Genomic DNA, 27,420 nt, shown 5'->3' with positions numbered 1-27,420 from the left:
TAGAAACAAAATACCTTTCCATCTGCAAAAAATCAAGTTTTGCTGTATAGAAAACTAACATGTGCACATTGTGCTTAAACCGCAAAGTCTGTACAGCTTTACAAAGGACCACCCTTCAGAAGGGCATCCAGTAAACACTTTATTGCATATTTGACACATGGTCTCTAACCCACATGTACAATGGAGGAGAAACAAGAACAACAATTGCAACAAGGAGGAAAAGAGCAGCTTTCAGCGAGAGTCTGCACGCTGGCGAAGGAAAGGACTGCCACATCTGGAGAGCTGTGCTTGTGCCATTTCTGTATTTGCTCACGTACACTGGATGGTTTTTGGATGAAGCCTTTATGTACAACAATCCCAAAGGGTCAACCTTGACCTTTATCTGGAAACTTTTGGCTGGTTTTACAACTGAAGTGGCAACAGATTTAATATAGTATCAAAGCTAACTCAAGATAAGCGTAAAAAACAAATACCCATTATCTGAAAACAAAGAAATATTTAAAGAAACAAAACAAAATAAATCTTTAAAATACCTTCCCCATTCTCTCTAAGCTCAGAATAAGTAAACATTTTACATGATTTAAAAACCTATGAAGAATGCTGCAGGTGTTTTGGAACAAAAATGCAATTGATGGTCTTGGGCAGTGTTCCTCCACGTCTGCCCCGCAGATCACCTGCATCAGAATTATCTGAATGCTTGTTAAAAACGCAGGACTATCTTGCTTCACAGGCAGGCTTAGTGACTATCTGGCATCTGTAGCTCAGTAAGCTCCCAGGTGATTCGGAGACACCTGAAAGCTTGAGAACCACTGGTGTACACTGGCAGGGCTGCCTCAGGTTCAACTCATTCTCTTAGAAAATTCTGGTATCATAAGAAAAATCAAGTTGCTGTTGCAACGTGGAAGGCAGTGTGAAACCAACAGCAGTGAAACAGCAATGCCATTTCTAGATCAAAATGTCTTTCCTTTTTCAGTGGAAAAGGACAGCCACATTGTTAAGGCACTGATATTTGTCACGGAAGCAGTACCATGCTGTTTTCATGGATTCCTTTAGTCTGAAGGACCAGTATCCAAACACAAGGCAGAAGTCTGGAAGGCTCTCAGTAATAACAAGTAAAATGAAGGGCAAAGGGTTTCCTGATTGGAGAAATTTTATGTTGGGGCACTGAAATAAAAGAGTCCAGATATTCTTGTGGAGACATCTAATCATGTCTAAGAACAACAAAGGTCAAAAGCCAGGGAGAAACTTAATAACCCACAACTGTCGTGTTGTGGGCAGAAGAGAATTGTGGTCATGTAACTTGGGAGTTTAAGCTTCCTCTTCCATGGCCAGTTTATTACTGTCTTCAGTGTGCATCTGTATTGTCTTCTTTGTTCCTGCTCCCTTTGCCACTAATATATATATTTTGCATGTTTATTCTATTCACAGATATGTATATATTTTCTGGTTTCTAAGTAGTGTTGGTAGGCTGAGTTCAATTTAAGATGCAGTATGTAGGCAAGTGCCCACGTGGCTGTTGATGTGCATTTAATACAGGTCACAGACAAACTGATGTGTTTGTCAGACTCAGTCTCCTGAAAGTGTGGGGTCTCAAATTTCAATCTGTATTAAGTTACAGTATTGACTTAGTGTACTGTCATACATTCAGACAAAAACAACACAATCAACCTCGCTTGATTCTGATAATGCCTGAAAAGCCCTATAGCAGACACTGCCCAGGGTACGAGGGCTGTGAAACCTATTTACGTGAGGTAAGGTATAGTGGGATAGAAAACCCAAATAAAGATCTGATTACACACATACAGCAAATGCGGTAGCATCAATCACTTCTACCCAAAAGCTGAAAGAACTTAAAGTTAAAATTGCAAAGGAAAACATTCATGTGCAGAGTCAATGGTCTGGAAAGTTGATGACCAAGAATGACCTAAAAGTAGGGAAAAAAAACCCTGCTATGATTCCTGTATGTAATATCTGACATAGTATTTTTCTTTAAAGAGGGGGAAAAATCCTGAAAGGGCAGTGGGAAAGGATTAGCTCCTTTCTCCAATAAAATTTCCACAATGTCCCAAAAAATGTTCCCCCAAATAGACAAAACTCTTAAGTATAGTCTGAAATGAAATATAGAATTCTAGACAGTGACAAAAAGCATCACAGTGGGGGTGGAGAGGGATATACTGATTATCAAATCTTTACTGATTGTAGATCAAGTTTCATAAAACATAACATCTTTGTGATTTCTTGTGCAGTCAACAAGTTCTGTTTTAGTTGTGCTTACATTATATAACTGTGAAGCCTGAACACTGCTTGTGTTTTTAATTTACACATTTCAAGAAAACCATACATTCAAAATATTCTCCATATATAACAAATTCAAGAAACGCAACACGAAATTCGCCAAGAAATTAATCTGTAGAAAAGAAATATCATTTTAAAAAGTTGCACACAGTCCACTATTCAGGCTGCGAGTACACATTTACTGTATTACAGCACATTATTTTTTTAAAGTTTGTTTCCAACATAAACATACATCATCACATTTTAAAAGAGACCCATACTAAGTTTTCAGGTAAGTGCCGGACAGTTGGCCAGTAACAACTACTTACCAGTGTCTTCCCCAGACCCAGAGGGACTGGACTGTCTGTGGAACTGTAGATGGTGATAAGCAAGGCAAAGTTAAACATCTCTGTTCAACCATCGACTAAACACTTTTCTGCTCCAAGTGCCACCTATGTTTTGAAACACCCAACCCAATGCAATTATCTCAGAAGACTGGTTTCAGTTATCACTTTGATGTAATCCACAAAAACCTAGTATACAATCTTTTAAAATGTGCCTAAGCTCTGCTGAGATAGAGCCCATGGTTTTTGTGTGCGGCAAAGGCTGAAGGATGATTTTGGTTCTGAGCTCTAGTTGTGCTTTGCCCTGCTGCCTTTAAGGTAGCTTTTCCACCTTTTGACAAATTCTTTGAAGATTGGGGACTCATCGATGGTGCTGAGTAGCTGCAGCTGATTGATGTGGGTGGTGTGGTAGTCCCAGCGGGCCAGGTTGGGGGCAATGCCAAGCATGAAGTGGCGGAGGTCATAAATGGTCCCTGAGCCAGTGTCATACAAGGGGAGCATGGCTTTAAGAGATTCCATGCCTCGCTCGTACAAGGACCTTGCTTCTTTCCCGAGCTTTTCCCCTGCAGTTTCTTTTAAGTCATACAGCCCAATTAAGGAATACATAAAGCCATTTAAAACGAAAGAGCTAGGTGTGGTTGGATATTCTTCATACCAGTCGTGTTTATTCATAAACACGGCCTTAACTCCATGCTGCTCTGACAGAAACTTGTAAGGGGCTGTTGCCCTTAAAGCTGAACTGAGGAATGAATGGTCTTTTGTCAACAGATAGGCCCTGACTAATGTAGAAATGGCTTGCCCTTGGGCCATGGCAGAGTACCACCCTGGCTCTAAAGACTTGAACCCCTCTCCTAACTTACGGGTCACCATAATTGGCCAGCCACCTTTCTCATCCTGGTTCCTTACCAGCCAATCACTGGCAGCGAAGAACGCGGCCATGTGGGCTGTGGTGGAGATGGTAATGTTGTCGAGGAATCCTTTCCCTTTTGCAATCAACTTAACCACCTTTTTGGGCATTATTTTGGTTGGCTTGACAGCTTTTGTGTTGGAAAGACCCACTCCTTTCCGGAGGTCAGTGACCAGGTCCCTTGTAACCGTGCTCCATGAAGTTCTGGGCCCAATGCCATAGTATATGTCTCTTTCTTTAAAAGCAATTAGTTGGGTATTTGAGACATAATGTACAGTGAAGAGCTGATTCTTTTCTGTGGTCTCTAGAACCACGGACACACTTCCGTTCGTCAAGAACTTGAGGTCAAATGAAATAATAAAATCTTTTGTGTTCCCCAGTTGCAAGGATATACCTTCGCTGGTTTCTGTAGGGGGAAAATACACCAACAAAGACTAGTTAGAAGAAAAGTTCTTTGTACTAAAAGTTAACTGCAGAGGCGCCTGGATGGCTCAGTGGGTTAAGCCTCTGCCTTCGGCTCAGGTCATGATCTCAGGGTCCTTGGATTGAGCCCCGCATCGGGCTCTCTGCTCAGCAGGGAGCTTGCTTACCCCCCCCCCTCTGCCTACTTGTGAGCTGTCAAATAAATAAATAAATTCTTTAAAAAAAAAAAGTTAACTGCAGTTCATCTTTGATAACCACTAACCATATAAAATTAACACTTCAGTATTTTGTGTCCGATCATCACCATTATCAATTATTTTACTAAAGTAACCATAAACAAATGGTAGAATTGATGAGTCCATGATGGCTTTTGAGTATCTGACCCATCTAATTTATATTAGAGGTTATGGATAAGGTTAAGAGGAAATGGATAAGGTATTGTTGATCAAACTGCCTTTTCTAGATCAAATATTGGCTGATCAATAATCAATGACTATTTTAATATATCCATTTTATAAAAAGAAAAAATAACCAAAATTGGCTCAGCACATACTGTGAGAAGCTAGAAGAATGGCTTACAATGAATTAAATTTTATTTAATTAACATTTAGTTAGTATTTATTATGTTCTGATTTTATTATATTAACTCATATTAACTCATCTAATCCCCATATTAACTCATTTAACCCTCATAACAATTACAAGAGTAGTGCTATTATTACTCATACTTAATGGCTGACAAACTGAGACAAAGGGAAGTTAAGAAACTTGCCTAAGATACAAAATGTTGAACCTAGGTTGCCTAGTCTGGCTCCACAATACGCACCCTTCTTTACTTTTTTTTTTTAAGTTTATGTATTTATTTTTTGGTAATCTCTATACCTAATATGTGGCTCAAACTCCTGACCCCAAGATCAAGAGTTGCACACTCTCCCGGCTGAATCAGCCAGGCACCCCTCCACAATATACAAAATACACTCTTAATTACTAGCTGGTGCTGAAAATGATAGGTTTGTTTTCAGATATTTGCTGGAATCATGAGTAAAATTTCTGAAAATTAAGTAATGGGCTCAGGTAATCAACAAAAGTGAGGGATACTGGGGGAGGATGAGGGAGAAGCAAAGGCTTTGGAGTTTAAAACAAAACAAAACAAAACAAAAGCCCAAACCCCACAACCCTGTTTGAATTATTTCTCTTCTACTTCCTAGCTTTGAGATATTCAAGATGAAATAGCTCTTTGAACTTCGGTTTCTTCACATGTTCAATAGAGATAATATTACTTTGCAAGGTAATTGGGAGGATTAAAAAAAAAAGATAGGGCCTAGAACAAAGTGAAAATTGATAGTGATTATGATTATTAGTCTGAAGCCACTGGCCTTCAGAGGCTGATAAAATAGTAATAGCTGTTTTGTCTAGCAAATTATCAAATAGGAAATTTCTCTTGCATATCTATAGTACAATGATGGTGGATTCCCAGAAAGTTGACTTTCTGAATATTGCTGGTCTAGATCTACCAAGAAAAGAAACAGAGCATACTGCAATGTAATAGCAGCCACAGCAAGAACAACAACAACAACAAATAGGTAGGGCATATTTTATATATAAACTTAAAGATAAATATGAATTCCTTCATCTCTATGAAATTACATTTTCCAAACACATTCATGTGTTATCTCATATGCTCCTTACAATAATCTGACGCTGGCAGAACAGGAATTACTACTTCCATTTTAGAGATGAAGATATGGAAGCTTTGCAAGGTTAAAAGGTTTGCCCCAAACCAAATGTTAATTACTGGTAGAGTAGAGACCAGAAACCAGGATTCCTGGACCTAAGTTCAAAGACTGTGAAAAAGAAATGATACTGGATACAGCATTCTCATGAGCATAATTGGTGGAAGAGTTATTTCTCTTAAGCAGAGCCATAGAATCAGATCCACTTTGAGAAGTCCTCGAGAAAATCCTTAGTGTGTCACCAGGAGCATAAGTGCACTGATGATAGTGTATACAATGTAATTAACTTGGAGAGTCTTAGCATGTTGAGCTGGTTGTTCAACTCCCTCAACACTGGACTCTACCATTGTGGGATATAACTGATCCAGTGCCCTTAATGATTTCATTGATGGGACAGACAATCATGGAAGCTGTAGAAGGAATGAGAACATCTTGATAGACTTACATGTCAAATGACATTTATTTTTATTTTTTAAAGATTTTATTTATTTGACAGAGACAGCAAGAGAAGGAACATAAGTAGGGGGAGTGGAGAAGGAGAAGCAGGCTTCCCACTGAGCAGGGAGCCTGATGCGGGGCTCCATTCCAGGACCCTGGGATCATGACCTGAGCCGAAGGCAGACACTTAATGACTGAGCCACCCAGGCGCCCCTCGAGTGACTTTAAAAAGTGGTATCAGAAGCATACTGATACATACATAATAGCATATATAATAAAAATCATACATACATAATATATACATAAGCATACATACATACATAAGCATACATAATAAAAATCCATTTTATCCGGAAAAATGTCAACATGCAATCTCTCTCTTAACTAGCATTTTCCTACATCTATGGTAAAGTGGAATCTGACACTCAATACAACATTCCCAACACACTCCAGGATCTGAATGGACTGATGAATCACTCAAGTTTCAATTATATTCCGTAGAGAAGGCTATCTTGAGTGCTCCTTATTTTTTCATTGCTAGGGCAATGCCTCATTGATAAAGCAGTAATACTAACCATGACATCCATTCTCACAAAACTGGATAACAGTGATCCAACTTTATAATTCCAAATGGGAGGAAGCTAAAGAATTACCTATTTTCCTCCCAGAATCCATTCTAATTCACTTTATGAATACAAATCTAACGAAATGGTACGGTCTCAATTATCTTATGTTTCACTATAACAGATTAGTTCAAAGAACTCAGTAACAAATTATGTCATGGGATGTAACCTTTCAAAAAAATTACTATTTTCCTAAAACCCCACCACCACAAGAGGGGGTTACTGAACCACACAGGAGAAGAGACTAAGTCCCAATCCCTGACATAAATCAACCAACAGACAATCGTAGTCTTCACAATAATCCTTTAAGTCTTTAAATTTCCATTTTCTAGATACACAGAGTAGTTAAAGTAGTCAGCATTGCTCAGAGGGATCCAAATGGTAGCAAATGGGATGTGAGTGTGGTTGCAGCAACCACCCTGGAAATGTAGCGGGCAAGGTCTGAGCTCTACTGAAGGTATTATGCTATCTGGAGATACCTGCTTTAAATCTATTAGCAGAAAGTTTTGGGTTTTCCATTTTTTGAAACCCATGACTCCTCTTCTCTCTGAGCAGTTAAACCTGGGAGTCATTATAAGTGTTTATTCTTGGCATATGTGGTAGTGTATATTTCCCTTTAGGCAACAAATGATGATAAACATTTAAGGACAGTCTTTAAATCAATGTTTTCATCTGTAACACAAACCATTATCATTCGTTTCAATCAATAGGAGTGAGAAGTCTGCCCTACTCAGAACCTTGAGGAATACCAAGAGATAAGGACCAGGCAAAAGAAGAGAAGATCACAAGAAGTCTGAGAAAGAATGGCTACACAGAGACAGGGGAGAGAGTGAGGTCATGGAAGTGAAGTAGAGAGTGTTTCCCGAAATGGAGAACTAATTTAATAGAGTATGATAGGTATAAAGTTTCAGTTCATTCAATTTTAAAATTAGGCAGAGGAACAAAACATTATTCAACAAACAAAAGAATAAAAATATGATGTAGACCCATGTTCTGGTTCTTTCTTCTAGACAACTTTATTTCCTTTCAGGGAAAATAATTCAAAGCCTAAAAAGAAAAAAAATAAAAGGCCAACAGCATTTGGCCCCTGGTCCTCCAGAGACTCACCTCATGGAGGCCTATGCTTTTATATACAGTTCCAATTTCTTCTTAACAGCGATTCTCTGAATTTATTTCCCATGAAGTCTATAGCCTCTGAAAAGCCTCTTCTCCCATACTTGTGCTTCAATACAAGTCTCACCTTTTTGATTCCCTTCTCCTGCTCTGAGCAACTCCCATGTAATTTCAACTCACTTGCCCTCAAACACTTGGATCATATACACCTCCAGGCATGCCCAAGATATCAAAACTAGCACCCCATTCCCACTTAGCACACTCCCACCAACAGGGAGTTCCAACTGTGAGTAGATTGTGTTCCACTAGCAGAGTGACTGTCACAGAGTTCTCTCCCCCATATACTTAAAACCACTTTAAGAAGTAGTTTTATTTCCAGCCATGGGCTGCAGCATGAAGAGGTAAAGTGAGGGTCCCTCATGTAGTATGAGACTTATCATTTGTATTCCCCAGGGCATCCAGAAGGGCACAGTGTAATCTATTGCTTTAAATAGGATAGAGTTCAAAGAACTGTTCTAGAAAACTTCCCAGCATTTGAGGAGATCAAGATGAGGATTGCTGTTTTCTACCCTAATCCAGACACTATTAATTAGTGCAAAAATGAGTTCCTTGGGTACAAACAAATGTCCTTTTGCAAAGTCTAATCCTGTTCTACATATTCTTAAACATCTCCACATACTTTCTCACCAGTCAAGCAGAGATGCTCTATGTACTGGAATATCACAGAATACCACAGGAGAAAAGAAGTTCTAGCCACGGAATAAAAACTAAAGGTCACCCATTATTTGCACTGCATTAAGCACTCATAAATCCATTACTTAAGGCCATCTAGAATGAGTAGATTTGTATTGTGGCTTTCAAGGTCTGTGAATTACACAGTCATCAATAAAGGACAAGGGGAGAATACAGAAGAGGTCTTATAACCTTTTCTCTTGTTGTATTTACCGACTGCAAGGTTGGTAGGAGGGGGGAAGGAGTTCTGTTCTTGACAACATTTCCCCATGGAGAATTAAGCCTGTGGTGCTAACTAAAATTATTTCATTGTCTTTTTAAGTAATGGACTCATTAATTCTCATGGATATTGATTAGTAGAGAAAAATACATTACATCCTAATTAATGGTACTGTCTTACTAAAAGGGGAAATGTTACATAAAGTTAATTTGATTTTATAAATGATTTTATTAATGAAATGGTTTTATATGAAGTTTGAGACAATCTACTACATTAACAAAACTCAATATGAGAAGCAGGCCTGGTTGTTAATGCTATAATATCTCGAAGAAATAAAAAGCTGCTGGTAAAAAAACAGGCAAAGGAAAAGGATGGGTCATTCTATAAAGAAAAATTTCTACCTTTATGCAAAATAGTTTAGAAGTTAAATTAAATACTGTACTGAAATGCTAAAATGGAGCATCATTCCTGTGGGACACAGATCCCTGGAAGGAGATACATACCATGCAGTAACCTGGATCTTAATATTCAATCTATGGTTTGGCTTTTCACAAAGTAAATTTTCTTTTATAACCTTGAATTTTTAGCTGTTCTTTTTCTAGGGATTTCTTTTTTATTTTTTTAAAGATTTTATTTATGTTTTTGTTTTGTTTTTAAAGATTTTATTTATTTATTTGACAGACAGAGATTACAAGTAGGCAGAGAGGCAGGCAGAGAGAGAGAGGAGGAAGCAGGCTCCCCGCTGAGCAGAGAGCCCGATTCAGGGCTCGATCCCAGGACCCTGGGGATCATGACCTGAGCCGAAGGCAGAGGCTTTAACCCACTGAGCCACCCAGGTGCCCCTAAAGATTTTATTTATGATAGAGATAGTAAGAGAGAGAACACAAGCACTGGGGAGCTGGAGAGGGAGAAGCAGGCTCCCTGCTGGGCACAGAGCCCAATATGGGGCTTGATCCCAGGCACTTAAAGACTGAGGCACCCAGGTGTCCCTTTCTAGAGATTTCACTTGGGTGACACCATTTGTTTCTTTACATAGATATAAAGCGTCTGCTAATGTGCTTTTTAAAACCATAAAGACAATTTTAAGGGAGTATCAGGTGCCATAAATCATCACAAAATTAGCAGGCACACATAATAATATATCACTTACCTGGAGCAATAAACTGTTTAACATTGGTGAATCTAGACTTATCAGCCACACTAGCCATAAAGCACCCCTTTGGCACAGTCCAGTCATTAGGCTTGCTGTTTTTGTCCCTGTCTTCTGCTGTTTCATATACCTCTATGTGAGGGGGTTTCTCAGTTAGATTTTTGCTGTAATGACTTAACCCATACTGTGCAATCTGGATTGGGTAGAAATAGCCTTGAGGTCCCCACTGTGTAGATAAAGGTACACCTAAAAAACAGAGAAACAAAATAAAAAACCATGTCTGGACACTTATAAGCATATTCTGAGCACCACTCTTTACTGTTTTACCTCTGGGGCATGTTACAGGCTTATCTGCAACTTTAAAGCTTCCATGTTATACTGTTTTCATAATTATTAAAAACTAGAACTAAATTAATCAGATATGAAAAACAAAATGAAGGTTTATTCACTCATTCAGTATTTGTTGACAGACAGCAATGCAATGTTGCAGATTATCTTTTAAGGACTGACTTTTTACATGTGTAACTTTTGCTCATAGCTACAGTTGTCCTGTTTCATACAAATTCTGTATGATTTAAATACATGTAGATAATGTTACCACAGGGTCATCCTAAATATGAAATTTTTTAAATGTCTGTATTAATATTCAAGATAATTACATACCCATCTCTCTCTCCAAAGTCAAGATGTGGTCTAATGCCTATACCATCTGACAGCTAAAGTATTTGCTTACAGAGCCAGTTATAACTAGGCAACTTAAAGTATAAACATAGCTTGCAATTCTTTTTCATATCCTTCATGTCAAAATATAATTTTTAAGAACCAGGTGTGTTTTTTTAAATGAATTAAAATTGCACACTGAACCACAGATTTTTGACATAACTCATTAATGGATTACCTCTTCTAAGGTCCTAAGCAAAGCTTTTAAATGTTTGGTATTAGTGTTTTAGTAATTTTCTATATGGGAAATACAATAATATGACATTGCACAGAATATTGTATTGTTGCATCATGGTCTATGTGTTGAGAGATAAGCTCCTCTCTGTAGTTCTAAAATAAATTAACAAGCATCAGATGGGCACAGCAGAAGCTAAGAACCTACAAAACCATATGTGTGATGTAGTTTCAAACAATTTAAGGATTTAGGAACCATAAGGGCTAAGAAACCTAGGCTAGATAAGCTCCTGACTTGTATTTTTTTTTTCCAACAGGAGGCTTTTTTCCCTCAAAATTCAAATAGCATTGTTTTCATTTAATGAAAGGAAGGTTTTTACAATATCTCATTAAAGATGGATGAAAATTGTAACAATGTGCAACCAGCATAACAATTGATAGACTGATCAATGAACAAGAATAGTAGGCCAGAAACCTACTCTGCATTCAAAATGCTATACATAACAATAAATACTGCATCATGAATCACTGGGGAAAAAAGATCATTCAATACATGTGAAAAGAAAAATCTGAAATTATACCCTGACCTTAAACCATATACCAAGATATAAATCAATTTGGCTGGCCTAAAGAGTTGAATGTAAAAAAATACAACCCCCTAATAAAACTATTAGAGAAAATAAAGATGAAAAGCCGATCATGGTATAGCAATGACTTTCTCAGCATAAAAGTAGAAGTAAAAAAAAATAAAAATTAAAAAGTCTGTAAGTTCACCAAATAGAACTAAAAACTTCTAAAACTAACAAATTATAAGTAAAATGAAAGACAATCAAATTGAAGAAAACAGCTTTAACAAATGCAACAAAGTATCATTATATTACTCTATATATAAAAGTTCACATGACTATAGAACCCACTAATCACATTAGAAAAGGGGGAAATAAGATCAAGATTTTATGATGATAAGAAGTATATGAAAAGGGTATGTGGCCTCACTGATGGTTACAGAAAGTGAACGATGAGATCCCTTTGTAAACAACAAATTAAAAAACAATGTTCCATGACAGCACGAGTGGGGTGACAAGAGCACCCTTACACTCTGCTCCTGGAGGTACAAGTAGGTTCAACCTTTTGGGAAAGCAGTTTAGCAAAACAGTTCAATTTATATTACTTGACAGGGCAGTTTATTTCCTAGGCAACTACTCCTAGACTATAATTAAAATAGCAAACAATGAACATGAATATCTATACCATTACATATAAAAGCAAAAAAACTGGAAAGGACCTAAGTAGCCAACTAAAGAGAAAGGCTGCAAGTATTACATGTACCACGGCATATTTTTACTGTGAATACTAGTCCTTAAAATATTCAAGAACAAGGGGAAATAATCAAGATATTTTAGATGAAAAAAGGAGAATATAAAATTGACTATACAGTATGATCCCGACTTGTTTAAAAAAATGTATCTCTATTAACAACAACAAAAAGATTGGAAAAGCATATCAAAATATTATTTAACAAACGTTATGGGTATTTTTTACTTTTTCTTTATCATCTAAACATTTATAAAATTAATATGAAGAAGTTTGGTGACAGATATCTTTGAAGTATATAAATATCATTACAAGTATGTTGTGTAAGTATCATTACAACTATGTTAAGACATAGGACTACATACAAAGACCTCCAGAGAATATGCAAAAACGGTAATAATTATCTTGAAGTGGTATGAATATAAGTGAATTTGGCCCTTTCTTCTTGTGAACTTTTGGTAAAGACATTACAAAAAACCGAAAAAATTAAGATACTGAAATCACATTTTATAGAATGAGGAAAATAAAATTTAAACTAAGCAATTTCAAAACACACTAAGCTCTTTCCTCTGGTTAAATGATATATTTTAAACTCAAATTCAATTTGGCTTTCCGATCAATCTTAGGTTTGAAATAAAATTCCCATAAGATCTGAGAAACAATATGTAGTAGATTATAGGAGTGTAGTATACAAGATCAGAGAAGATGGTGCCTATGTGTTATCTTGTTCTGAAGACTTTAAACCTCCATCCAGAGATGATACCTGGCTAATGTGGTAACAAGACTGCATCAGTACATACGTAGGTCCATTGGTCTCTCCTGTTCCCATCTCCTCTCACAGGACAATAACTGTGCATTTTAATGCAAAATTTTTGGAGATGCTGTGCCTTTAACTCACTGATGAGAATTTCAGATGTTATGGAAGGTTAATGGAATAATCCTATTTGATCAGGTATGATCTTCTTGCAGCCCTTAAATCGCATCATCTAGAAAACTGCCCCAGGTTCAGACTTCACCTCTTCCTCCTTGCGAAGTCAGAGCAACAAATGGTCTCTTGATAGTAAGCTATGTATGTACTTGCTAGGAATTAACACCTACAACTTTTTATTCCTCAACACAATCAGGATGGAAAAATGCAGTGGAGCAGACAGATACCAACCTTCAACCCCACTTATGCACTTGACTCTGTCCCGGACTTCCACATTGTAGCCTTCAAAGGACATAAACACACCATCAGGGTGATATGGGGCTCTCTGTGCATAGACTTTGGAATAGCTATGAGAGAATTCAAACCGATCATAGCCATCATACTGAACCACCTTTCCATATACGTCAAAATATTTCTCTACCCAAGTGAATGGAAGAAAGACTTCATTTCCCTCTCGTCTCCCTTTAATTGTATGTTCATCATTTATGAGACAGTCAATTTCTTCATATTTGAGCCCTAACACCTTGCTTCCCCCATTGCTGTTGAAGCTTCCAACAACGGGGGGTGCTTTCTGCTGTTCCTGAGGGAATGCTTCCTCAGACTGTTTGGCCATGTGGTTCACATAGTTGTTACTCTCAGATGCTGCTGCTCTTTTTTCTAATCCATCCACTCTGAAGCCACTACTCAAGTGCCGTGGAAACTGGATCGCTTTATCGCTGGAACATTTATTCCACAAAAGTACTGTGACCAAAGTGAAGAGTGTACAGATGATAATCAAAGTCTTATAGTTGACCCGTGCTGCCAAGCAACGCATATTCAGACCATACCTATGGAGGCAAGAAGAAAAATTCATGCAAAGATGTACTGTAGACATTTCATAGGATAAGGTTTTATTTTTTTACATTGAATCACATTAAGGCAATTTTATTCACTGTAGTAATCTGATCAGATTTAAAATTACTAACTCAAACTTTTCAGCAGAGACAAAGAAAAGGCAACAGGAGCTTTTACCTCTTAAAATACATAGCGTGACCCTTTAAAGCAGGTATAGGCTTTCTGTTTGTGACTCTCTTTGTATCTTAGTAATTGTTTCAAAGTCTCTGGGCCAAAAGAAATATCTAATAGTTTCATTTATTCAGTAGTTGGGTCCGAACAACTTAATGCATTATTTTTGTCCCAGCAAGTTGGCTGTTTGAAAAAACATAATGATATTAAGGTAAACACTGACATCCATGTTGCCAAATCCAACAGTGAATTTTTAGTGCTCATCCTACTTGATCTCTCAGCAGCATGAATAGTCAATGACTCTTTCCTACCAGAAACACTTTCTTCTCATGGCTTCTAGGGCACCATCTTCTTGTGGTTCTCCTTATACGCCACTGGCTGCTCCTCCTCAGTCATCTCTGATCATTCTTTCTCATCTCCCTGAACCTTTAGTGTTAGTGTGCTTTAGAGTCTCAGTCCTCACACTTTTTTTTTTTTTAATCTCTATTCACTCCTGTGATCTCACACACTCTCATGGCTTTAAATATACCTTATATGCTGACTACTTCTAAAATTCCATCTCTAAGCCAGACCTTTCTTCAGAACTACAGACACATGTATCTAAGTACCAATACAAGCAATTGACATCTTTACTTGGAAGTCAAATGGACTTCTGTAACATCTAAAACAACTCCCAGTCTTTCCCCCCATTACGTTTCTCTTTTCCTACTGTTCAGACCAGAAACCTCTACTCCTTTTTTGATCACCTCATATCCAGTCAGGAAATGTTGTTGTCCCTACTTTCAAATAAAACCTAGAATCTGACCTCTTTCCCCCAACTCCACAATTACCACCACATCCGAGCCACTGTCATCTTTTACTTGGAATACTGCAGTGATGTCCAAACTGGTCTCCTTATTTCTACCCTTGCTCTACTATTCTACCCCCAAGTCTATTCTCAACAATAACCATTAGAATGATGCTTTTAAATATAAGCCAGACCATGTCACTCCGGTCATTATGGGAGAAGAATCTGATGCTGTTGCCCCTGCTGGCCATATGGTGTATCAGCCAGCTGTAACTGCAATTAAAAAATAGTCCTCAATTGCCTGTTGCTGGGGGTCATTGGGAACTATGGAAAATTACGGAATCGGTCTCCTCCTTGTTTGCCATAGTAGCTCTATAATTTATTTTATGGTATAAATCCACAATTACTTACTTTACTGTCTCTAATTCTTCATCCTTTTTTTCCCTCAATAAACCCTTTTGTCAGCAGTAGATTAAAAAAAAAAAAATCAAACCCCCAAATGAAAATGTTGAGTGAAATATTACATAATAATTTTCTATTTTTTAAAGAAAGCTGATGTTAAAGGTGTAATTCTCTCTCTATCATCGTAAGCTTGCACCCAGTGTGGGGCTTGAACTCATGACCTCCAAGATCAAGAGTTGCAGGCTCTACAGACTGACACAGCCAGGCATCCCTCACTCATTTCTTTTAATTCCAAGAGAAGGTACCTTTGAGTTCTTGTATGTCTAAAAAAACATTCAGTCTGCTCTTACCTTTGATTAACAGTTTGGCAAGATACAGAATCCCCGGTTATACATTATTTTCTTTTGAAAAGTTGTAGGTAATGTTTTATTGTCTTAAAGTATTAAGAGAATTACTGATGACTTGATTTCAGTCTGATACTTGTCACTTTGTACATGGTTTTCCTCTGGATCTTTGTCCTTGGAATTCAGCTTCCCAGAAAGAAGTACATTATATTTGCTTCACTATTTCAGCACTTGCTGTGCCCTATTGATCTGAAAACTTGTGTTCTCTTATTCTTGTTTAATGGGTGTAGTATCTTCCTGCAGCCCTGAGTATATTAGAGTTCACTTCTTGTTAAGTTCTCTCTGATTAGCTCTATTTTCTCCAGTAGCAATTTTTCTGATTATCTTAGTCTCTCATGCCATCAGTTTTCCTCACATCCCTGGTGATCTTGGTTGCTCATTTGTATTTACGTCTGAATAACCCATTAGCCAACACAGATTTCCTCTACCATTGTGCAGATGGTCTGATTTTTGGCTAGACTGTCTCCTGAGGACTCTGTGTGGGGTAGGTATAGGCTGACTGGCAGTATTCCTTTAGGGTGCATGGGTAGGGAGCCAGCAGGCCCTCTAATGCCAAAATTATGGAGTTTTTCTTTTGTTCTGGAGACATAACTTGTACTCTAGAAGCCCTAGCTTTGCCCAGCTTCTCTAAAGAACTCTGCTTGATGTTTTGCTTGGGGTTCACGCCTGTTATCAATAGTCCAAGTGCAGGGATGAGAATGGTATAGGGAGATGAGAGGGTAGAGTTGTACCTTCTAGTACTTGAACAGAGATCCAGAAATCTGTTCAGTTATCACTCTTTCGTAGTCTTCCTCCTTACTATTACTGGTTTCTTCGTTTCTTATTTCTATACATTTTATTTCAGTAGGGCATCAGGAGGGAAAAAGGCAAAGACAGGGTTTGATCCATCTGGGAAATCTTACACAGATTTAAGAGCCAGAATCCATTAACACTTTTATCATCTGCATTATGACTATGAGAAAATGTTTTGAATGCTAAAAAACCAAAGCGTGGTACAAGGAAACCTTCAGAAGTCATACATTTATAAAGGATTTCCTTATATTGCAGTACAGACAAACGAGTAACACTAAACAGTATTTATTTAAAAAAAGCAATCCTTCTTTAAGCATTCCTTAAAAACACTTATGTGTTAACATTTGAATCATTTGTTAGCTATACCTAACATTTAGATCAATTAAAATAGAAATATAAAGATTTTTGTCCCATTTTGAGAGGTGCCCTTCCTCCATGACTCAAATGAGAACAAACCTGCTTATGGAACTATACTACCATTATAATGAGACACATGATGGGAAAGTAAAGAAAAATGAAAATGAAAAGCTTTCATTTCAAAAATGAAAATGAAAAGCTTACAAAAAGAAATATTGGCTTCTTAGAGAAATGGATGATTTCTCTAAAGTCTAGGCCCTTGTTATGCCAGAAAATAAAGAAAACTTTCAAACATCAATGAGATCATAATCCAGGGGATCAAAAAAGCAGCAGGATATATAGAAAATGAGATTGGAAACACTGGTAATTACTGAAGCTGAAAGATATGTTGAAGGTTCACTACATTATTCTCTATACTTTGTTTGAGTATTTCCATAATTAAAAACATAGGTATCACAGCAAAAAGATACAAGAATCAGCCTGACAGATCCTTTTCCCCATAAGTCAAAGTTGTAAGAATTATGACTGATGTTGACTGAAATACACTAAGACAATAAAAATCCATGAGTCTACAATGATACTCAAAAAAAGAGAACCAGAAAAACAAATCAAATCAAAACAAAACAAAACAAAAACCAACCTTATATCATCTTCTGACTGAGATGGTTAAAATTGGTAACTAAGTGAAATTATTTATTTATCTATCTGGCCCTTTTAAGAGAACAAACCAGTAGCTCCAGATGATAAATAATTCCTGTTACAGAAGAAGGGTGGCTAATGATGTAAAAGAAAAATGGTAAAAATATCAGAAAATTAGCATTATGTGATTCCTCATAAAATTTACTAATTTAGACAAGTATTATATTCAGGTATATGTTTGATAGGGACTTAGAGATTCATACTGTGCAAAGTAACACCAAATATATTATTTTCTAGTAGCAAGATTAAAAAGCTGAAACTCTACAATGAAGGGATCAGATTCATTACCCTAATTCAGTGCTCAAATTCAGTCTCATTAATGGTGACTCATCCAGATACTGTGTTTTTTGATGAGTTAAAAAGTAAATAACCTATCATATATCCCAGCGAAAAATGTTTAATATGGATCCCTGAGGCCTTATAATTTGACTTTTAATTAATAGGAAATACAAGAGATAGAGGAACAAGTTAAATGCAGACGCATCCAGACACATCTTTTTCTTTTCAAGATTTATTTATTTATTTGAGAAAGAGAAGGAGTGAGCAAGTGTGCATGTGAGTTGGGGGAGGGACAGAAGGAAAGGGAGAGAGAATCCTCAAGCAGACTCCCGCTGAGCACAGAGCTGGATGCGGAGCTCCATCCCAGGACCTTGAGATCATGACCTGAGCCCAAACCAAGAGATGGCCACTTAACTGACTGAGTCACCTAGGTACCCATCAACCAGACACATCTAGAAGGCAAGACATCCTGCAGGAGAGCTGGCCCTGTCCCCTCAATAAGTCAGTGGTATGAAAAGAAGAAGGGGACTAGGTCATTTTTTTTTCCCCAAAGAGACTTATTAGGGCATAGACAACCAGATGTGAGACGTGGTCCTCCACTGGGATATGTGACTGTGGACTTGAAGACGGAAGGATGTAGAGAGACTGTTAATTGAAAAAAAGAGGCACAAACACACTAGAATGATCTCACTTTAGTAAAACAACACACACATTTCCCATATTTACTGGGTTTTTAAAATCATTAAAATAGAAAATTAGGTCAAAGTCACCTTTGTTAAAATATTAGAGGAAAGGTAAATTTTAAGTTTAAAATGTCTACAAATATTTAGTTTTCAAAATACAGGAGAAACAAGGATGGGAAAAAAAGAAAACTCTGAGTATTGACATGCACTATTAAATACCAAGTAGGTTTATTTAAAGGTAAACATGATAATTTTATTATAATGTTGCTCACTGTAGAAAACTAACCAGAAACTTTAAAATTTCAGAAAGTAGACTGTACTGACATTTTGCTAGTACAGTAACAACAGGACCTGTAACAGACCAAACCAGGGTTTTCTGCTGAGTGGTGATAAGCTTCCTACTTACTTTAAAGCTTTTGCCACATCTATAAACCAGATTAACCTTTCAAGTTAAAAAAAAAAAACGTTTTAAAAAATCAGTAAATTCAAAAACCTTGAAACCTCACATACTGTAGACCATAAAGATTTACTTCATTAGAAACATAATCCAATAAAAATTGATTTTAGTATCTTTAGAGATCTAAAACAGAAAATAACATTCAGTAAGTGTTATTTAAATCATAAACTGTGGAATTATTTCTTTGCAGAAATGGTTAAAAATGAGGGAAAGCAAAATATAACTTAGTTATCCTTTGGGAAAGCAAACTGTTCTCTTCTAAAACGATTTGCAATTCAAAAAACTCCTGTGGCGTAGATACTTTTACTTCTCAAATTGACTTTTCTAACTGAATATTTCAAGTAACCAAATAATTCAAAACATTAAATCATGGATATCACCCTGAGTTTTTAAACTATAAAGATCATATTACAGTTAAGAACATTTAAATAAATTTATAAAGGATTTCATTGAAAGAAACTTCTTTCCGCTGATTAACGTAGACCACGGCTTACTTGATCATTATTTTCTCTTATTTACTTATGTATCTGACAATTTGTAATTCTTATAATGCTTTGGGGTACCAAGTAAACAGAAAAGTGCAATATTTACTCAAACTGACTGACTCATTCAATCAGCATCTATTCGGCACCTATTCCTGTCCCCAAAGGCCAGATTATTGGAAAATATGCACATAAAAACAATAACGATGAGACAAGAATTGTAAAAAAGTTACATACAATATGCTATGACACACAGAGAAGGAACTCTTCCTTAATTTTTTAAGGTGTTAAGGAAAGGTGGAATGAATACACACTGACAACTAAGCATGCTCCCAAATCAGGTATCTGCACTTGCCATGCCCTCTGCCTAGCACTGTTTCCCCAGATATCCACTTGGCTTGCTCTGTTACTTCTTTAGGTCACTGCTTAAGTGTTAATTTATCAGAGAGGCCTTCCTTCCCTGACCACCCTATCTAAAACAGTATGTCTCACCCCAACATCCTCTCTGGTCTTTATTCAGCTTTATACTTCTTCATAGCATTTACCACACTTGGTATTATACATCCTTAGCTTATTATCTGTCTCCAATCCACTAGACTCTAAGCTCCGTGAGGACTGGAATTTTGCTTCTCCTGGTCACTGCTGGATCCCCAGTGCCTAGAAATGTGTCTGGTTCATAGTAGGCATTCAATAAAGATTTGTTGAATGAATGAGTACTGTTAAGTATGCAATTTTATTTTATTTGAAGATTTTATTTATTCATTTGAGGAGACAAAACTGGGGTGAGGGACAGAGGGAGAGGGGCAAGCAGACTCCCTGCTGAGTGACATGGGGGGGCTGGATCCCACGACTCTGAGATCACGACCTGATCTGAAATCAGAGTGTGACACTTAACTGACCAAGCCACCCAGGCACCCCAAGTATGCAATTTTAACAAATAATAGCTTTGTTTTCCTTCCCGTATTTGGGTATGCTGAAATTATAATCCAAATAAAAATGAACATAACTGAGACAACAGAATATGAACTGGGATGCTGTATATTAGCCAACTCGTTAAAATAGATTTACAATTTAATTACTGCTGTTAGAAATGTTCCATCTGTTTACTGCTTGATAGACCAAGACTTAAATTACACAGTCAAATGGTTGAGTACTCTGTGATAGCTCTGACATAATAGAGAAATGCCTACTATTTTTGGTGGTCAGGACTCTTCCAGGAATGTAAAACAAATAGTATTCTCATTATGAAGGACAAGATGAGAAGGTAACTTTGCTATCCCATTTTTTTTCAAATATTAAAGTTAAAATAATCAATGCTATAACTGGCTCACAATGCTTCAAATAAGGTTATATTTCTAGGCAAACACGCTGAAGAAATTGAGTAGGGGATATAAAGTACACAGGCATACGTCGGAGATACCGCAGGTTAGGTTCCAGAACACTGTAATAAACCAAATATCACAACACAACAAGTAAAATAATTTTTTAGTTTCCCAGTGCATGTGAGTTTGAGTACACTGTTAGTAGACTAATATGCTTAGTAGACTACAATGTAGTCTGTTAAGTATACAACAGCATTATGTCTAAAAAACCACATACATACCTCAATTTTAAGACACTTTATTGCTAAAAACTGCTAACCATCAGCTAACCATCATATAAGCTTTCAATGAGTCATAATCTTTGCTGGTGGAGGGTCTTGCCTTGATGTTGATGGCTGCTGACTGGTCAGGGTGGTGGGTGCTGAAGGCTGGGGTGGCTGTGACAATTTCTTAAAATAAGACAACAGTGAAGTTCACATCAATTGACTCTCCCTTTCACAAATGATTTCTCTGCAGCATGTGATGTTTTTGATAGCATTGCCCCACAGAACTCCTTTCAAAACTGGAGCCAATCCTCTCAAGCCCTGTTGCTGCTCTATCAACTAACTTTATGTCTTATTCTAAATCCTTTGTTGTCATTTCAACAATCTTCACCAGAGTAGATTCCATTTAAGAAATCACCTTTTTGCTTATCCATAAGAAGCAACTCATCTGTTACAGTTTTATCATGAGATTGTCACAATTCAGTCCCATCTACAGGCTCCACTTCTAATTCCAGTTCTCTTGCTATTTCTGCCACATCTGCAGTTACTTCCTTCACTTAAGTCTTGAACCTCTCAAAGTCCTCCATGAGGGATGGAAAACACTTCTTCCAAACTCCTGTTAATGTTGGTGTTTTGACCTTCCCCATGAATCATGAGAGCTCTTAATCCCATTTAGAAAGCTAAATTCTTTCCAGAAGGTTTTCAATTTACTTTGCCCATATCCATCAGAGGAATCACTACCTATGGCAGCTATAGCTTTATGAAATGTATTTAACTTTTTTTTTTTTTTTTTTTTTAAGAGAGAGAGAGATCGTGGGCGTAAGAAGCAGGGCAGGGGCAGAGAGAGGGACAGAGAAAATTATAAGCAGGCTCCATGCCCAGCATGGAGCCCAACTCAGGGCTCTATCTCCGGACTCTGAGATAATGACCTAAGCCAAAAGTCAACACTTAAGTCAAGAGTCAGACACTTAACTAACTGAGCCATCCAGGAGCCCCTGAAATGTATTTCTTAAAATAATAAGACCAGGAAGTTGAAATTCCTCTTGATCCGTGGGCTACAGAACAGTTGTGTTTGCAGGCATAAAAACATTAACCTCATTGTACATCTCCATCAGAGCTTTTGGGTGACCGGGTGCATTCTCAGTGAACACTAATATTTTGAAAGGATTTTTTTTTTCCCCCCCAAACAGTAGGTCTCAACAGTGGGCTTAAAAATAAAATTCAGTAAATTGTGTTGTAAACAGATGTGCTGTGATCTAAGTTTTGTTGTTCCATTTACAGAGCACAGGCAGAGTACTTTTAGCTAATTTTTTTTTAATTTTTTAAGATTTTATTTATTTATTTGACAGAGATCACAGGTAGGCAGAGAGGCAGGCAGAGAGAGAGGAGGAAGCAGGCTTCCCATTGAGCAGAGAGCCTGATGCGGGGCTCGATCCCAGGACCCTGAGATCATGACCTGAGCCGAAGGCAGAGGCTTTAACCCCCTGAGCCACCCAGGCGCCCCACTTTTAGCTAATTCTTAAGGCCCCTAGGATTTTCATAATGGTAAATGACTATTGGCTTTAACTTTAAGTCACCAGCTGCATTCACTCCTAAGCAGTCAGCCAGCCTGTCCTTTGAAGTTTCAAGGTCAGGCATTGACTTCTCTTTAGCTATGAAAGTCTGAGATGGCATCTTCTTCGTATAAGGCTGTTTCATCAATATTGAAAACCTGTTATCTAGTATAACCACTTTCATTAATTATCTTAGCTAGACCTTCTGGGTAACTTGCTGCAGCTTCCGTATTAAGACTTGCTGCTTGACCTAGCACTTTTATGTTATGGATACAGCTTCTTTCCTTACATATCATGAACCAACCTTTCCTAGCTTCAAACTTCTCTTTTGCGGCGTCATCATCTCTCAGCCTATGCAGAACTGCAGAGAGTTAGGCCTTGCTCTGGATTAAGCTGTGGCTTAAGGAAATGTAGCTGGTTTGATCTTTAATCCAGACCACTAAAACTTTCTCCATATCAGCAATAAGGCTATATTACTTCTTATCACTTTTATGTTCACTGGAGTAGCACTTTTAACTTTCTTCAAGAACTTTTCCTTTGCATTCACAGCTTGGCTGACTTCTTTGGCACAAGAGGTCTACGTTTTGGCCTGTCTCTGCTTCAACATGTATTCCTTACTGAACTTAACTTCTAGCTTTTAAAATGAGAGACATATGACTGTTACTTTCACTTGAAAACTTAGACATTGCAGGGTTTTAATTGACTTAATTTTGATATTGTTGTTTTAGGGAATAGGGAGACCCAAGGAGAGGAAGAAGGAATGGCCAGTTCGTGGAGCAGTCAAAACATACACAACATTTATCAATTAAGTTTGCTGTGTTATATGGACATGGTACATGGAGCCCCAAAACAATTACAATAATAACATCAAAGATCACTGATCACAGATCACCATAATAAACTAAAACAATTTAAGATATTGTGAAAGTTACCAAAATGTAACCCAGACACAAGAAGTAAGCAAATGCTACTGGGAAAGTGGCACCCATAGACTTCCTCAACACAGAGTTACCACAAACTTTCATTTAAAAAAACAAACAAACTGCAATATAAATGAAGGGCAATAAAATGAAACGCAGTAAAACGAGGTACACCTGTATTACATGATTCACATTTTACAGACGAAGGGACTAGGATATAATAGCCCACAAGAGAGTCACTATAGACAGGGACAAAGCCAAGACAGGTGAGAACTTAAATGTGGTTAAAAATTGTGTTTCTTTGTATATTACAGATGATGAAACAAATAGGCTTTGTAATGTTAAGTAATTTAACCTAAGGTACATGATGTTCACTTGAAATTTTAACTCATTTGACTCCAAACACTGTGCTCTGATGTGCCATAAAGTATCTTTGACCAATTACATATTATATTTCAGAAGCTGAATACTATCCTTCCCCAGAAGATATTCTAATTTGTAACAGGTTACCAGATTGTGAATTGGACCCACCATCAATGGTCTTATTTTAGACACAGTTGATTTTGACCATGAATCAACAGTCCACATAGATACATAGTATTAGGAAATAATATTTCCTAAAAACACAATTTTAGGAAAAGTTACCTAGTTATTCTAAAAATTTACTGATATTTCTGAATGAAGGTACTGGAATTTTAAAATTTTCTTCAAACAGTATAATTACTTGACATTAATATTAGAAAAGAATAGAAATGAGTCATAATTATGAATATACATGCATATATATCATCCAATAAGATACCTGCTCTCCCCATGTATTCGAATAATTAAGCCCTTGCAAATAGGATCTCTGGGGCCCCACAAATCCAGCAACAGCTTACAAATGCATTACAATACCTCATTTCTGCTAATAATTATTGTGATGTACTGGGATAACTTATCCAAGCAAAATCTTTCTCTAGAGATAAAAATGGAACTTAATAACAGTTTCATTGGGGCGCTTGGGTGGCTCAGTGGGTTAAAGCCTTCGCCTTCGGCCCAGGTCATGATCCTGGGGTCCTCCGCAGGGAGCCTGCTTCCTCCTCTCTCTCTGCCTGCCTCTCTGCCTACTTGTGATCTCTGTCTGTCAAATAAAAAAAATAAAAAAATTTAAAAAAATAACAGTTTCATTAGTCCACGTTAATTTGAGGCTTTGAGAATAATGTATTGGTGTCCTAAAAACACCAGTGCGGCAGTATATAAGGAAAATAACTAGAATTAATATAAGAAATTAGAGTATAAAAAAAGTAGAATCTTAAGTAAAACATTTTTTATTCCACGACTATCTTTTTATTAGCAATAACAACTGCCACCAAACCAAAAAAAAAAAAGAAAAAGAAAAAGAAAAAAGAAAAAGGACGAAAAGAGTAAATTTCTGTTATATAAATGCTTTAACTTTTTTTCCCCTACTTAGTCTTGCATACAGACTGTCTGTAATTACCTTCAGAATGAAAATTACCTATGACATCAAAGTTCAAATTTATCTGCTCAGTTACTCAACACAAATATGCTTTGAAGCAAGTTAAACCAATACTTCTGCTTTCTCTGCTATTCTCTTATAAACATATCCATTGCCTGAAAAGGAAAAAACAAACAATAAAAATGAAAAGCTTTAACCACAGAGATGAAAGAGAACCATCTAATGAAGAATACATTAATCATATAAATAAAAACTAAAAACAGAACTCAGGAGTTGGAAGAAAATAAACTTGTGCCACTGTGCTGTATCTGCAAGGAGACCTGAGACCACCTGGCGTTTTCTATTAGCCCAGAATGTAGAAGCTCACATTCTTTTTTTTTTTTTTTTAAGATTTTATGTATTTATTTGACAGACAGAGATCACAAGTAGGCAAAGAGAGAGAGAGAGGAGGAAGCAGGCTCCCTGCTAAGCAGAGAGCCCGATGCAGGGCTCGATTCCAGGACCCTGGGATCATGACCTGAGCCGAAGGCAGAGGCTTTAACCCACTGAGCCACGCAGGCGCCCCAGAAGCTCACATTCTTTTTCCAAAAATTTTTTTTATTGAGCTAAAATACATGTAACATAAAATTTACCATCTTAACCATTTTTCAGTGTACAGTTAAGTGGTATTAAATATATTCATAATATTGTGCTACCATCACCAGCATTCATTTCTATAACTCTTCATCTTGTAAAACTGTAACTCTATCTATGCCCATTAAACAGTAACTCTCTCTCTCTCTCTCCACCAGCCCTGGGGCAACCACCATCCTATTTTCTGTGTCTATGATTTTGGTTACTCTAAGTAATTACAGAAATGGAATCATATAGTATATGTCTTTTTTTGTGGCTGGTCTATTTCACTTAGCATAATGATCTCAAGTTCTATCCATTGTATAGTATATGTCAGAATTTCCTTTCTTTCCAAGGCTAAATAATATTTTATGGTATGCACACACCACACTTTACTTATCCATTCACCAGTTTATGGACACTTGGGTTACTTGTACTTCTTGGCTACTGTGTATAACGCTGCTATGGACATGGGTGTACAAAGATCTTTTTGAAGACGCTGTTTTCAATTATTTTGGATATATATATCTAGAAGCAGGATTACTGGATCATATGGAAATCCCATTTCTAAGTTTTTAATGAACCATCATACTGTTTTCCATAGTTGGTATAACACTACATTCCCACCAACAGTGCACACAGTTCCAGTTTCTTCACATCCTTGCCAACTTATTTTCTGTTTGTTTTGTTTTTAAATAGTACCCATCCTAAAGTGTATGAGGTAGTATTTCATTGTAGTCTTGAAGTGCATTTCCTTAATTATTAGTGATGTTGAACATCTTCTCAAGTGCTTATTGGCCAACTATGTATCTTCTTTGGAGAAATGTCTTTTCAAGTCCTTTGCTCATTTATGAATTGGGTTTTTGTTGTTGTTGAGTTTTAGAAGTTCTCTATATATTCTGATATTAATCCCTTATCAAACATGTGATTTGTAAATACTTTATCCCATTTTATGGGCTGCCTTTTTTACTCTGCTGATACTGTCTTTTGGTGCACAGAATTTAATTTTTATGAGGCCCAATTTGTTAATTTTTTCTTTTGTTGCCTGTGCTTTCAGTGTCATATTCAAGAAATCACTACCAGGGGCACCTGGGTGGCTTAGTGGGTTAAGCCTCTGCTTTCAGCTCAGGTCGTGATCTCAGGGTCCTGGGATCGAGTCCCCCATGGGGCTCTCTGCTTGGCGGGGAGCCTGCTTCCCCTCTCTCTCTGCCTGCCTCTCTGCCTACTTGTGATTTCTGTCAAATAAATAAGTAAAATCTTTAAAAAAAGAAAGAAAGAAATCACTACCAGATCCAATGTCATGAAGCTTTTGTTCTGTTTTCTTCTGAGAATTTCATAGTTTAGGTCTTACATGTAGCTCTTTGATCCATCTTAGAGTTAACTTTTACATTTGGTGTTTGGTAGGGGCCAGAACTTCATTCTTTTGCACATGGGTATCTAGTTTTCTCAGCACCTTTTGTTGAAAAAGACAGTCCTTTCCCCATTGAATGATCTTGGCACTCTTGTCAAAATCATCTAACCATATATGCAAGGGTTTATTTCTGGGCTGCCTACTCCATTGATCTATATGTCTGTCTTTATGCAAATAATGCACTATTTTGATTACTGAAGTAAGCTTTGAAATTAGGAAGTGTGAATTCTCCAGTTTTTTTCCCTTTTTTTAAAGACAGTTTGGCTACATGGGGAATCTCTGGAAATTCCATATGAATTTCAGAATGAGTTTTTCTGTTTCTGCAAAATCACATGGAAATTTTGACAGGGACTGCACTGAATCTGTAGATTACTTTAAGTAGTATGATACCTTAACAATATTAACTCTTTCAATCCACAAACATGGGATGTGTTTCCATT

General features: G+C 37.0%; 1 protein-coding gene across 1 annotated transcript in view; it reads right to left on the bottom strand.

Annotated features, from left to right (window-relative positions):
• Positions 1-285: 285 nt before the first annotated feature.
• GLCE (glucuronic acid epimerase) overlaps positions 286-27,420 on the bottom strand; it is a 118,251-nt gene continuing 91,116 nt past the window's right edge. Inside the window, exons 2-4 of the mRNA XM_080807576.1 lie at positions 13,325-13,920; positions 9,958-10,203; positions 286-3,931 (exon numbers count right to left, since the gene is read on the bottom strand). Of these exons, the coding sequence (XP_080663702.1) occupies positions 2,907-3,931; positions 9,958-10,203; positions 13,325-13,907 (1,854 nt within the window). The 5' untranslated portion in view covers positions 13,908-13,920 and the 3' untranslated portion in view covers positions 286-2,906. The remainder of the gene's footprint in view (positions 3,932-9,957; positions 10,204-13,324; positions 13,921-27,420) is intronic.

Source organism: Martes martes, assembly GCF_963455335.1.
Source record: "Martes martes genome assembly, chromosome: 7".
Lineage (NCBI taxonomy): Eukaryota > Metazoa > Chordata > Mammalia > Carnivora > Mustelidae > Martes > Martes martes.
This window is presented reverse-complemented; position numbering and strand designations above follow the sequence as displayed.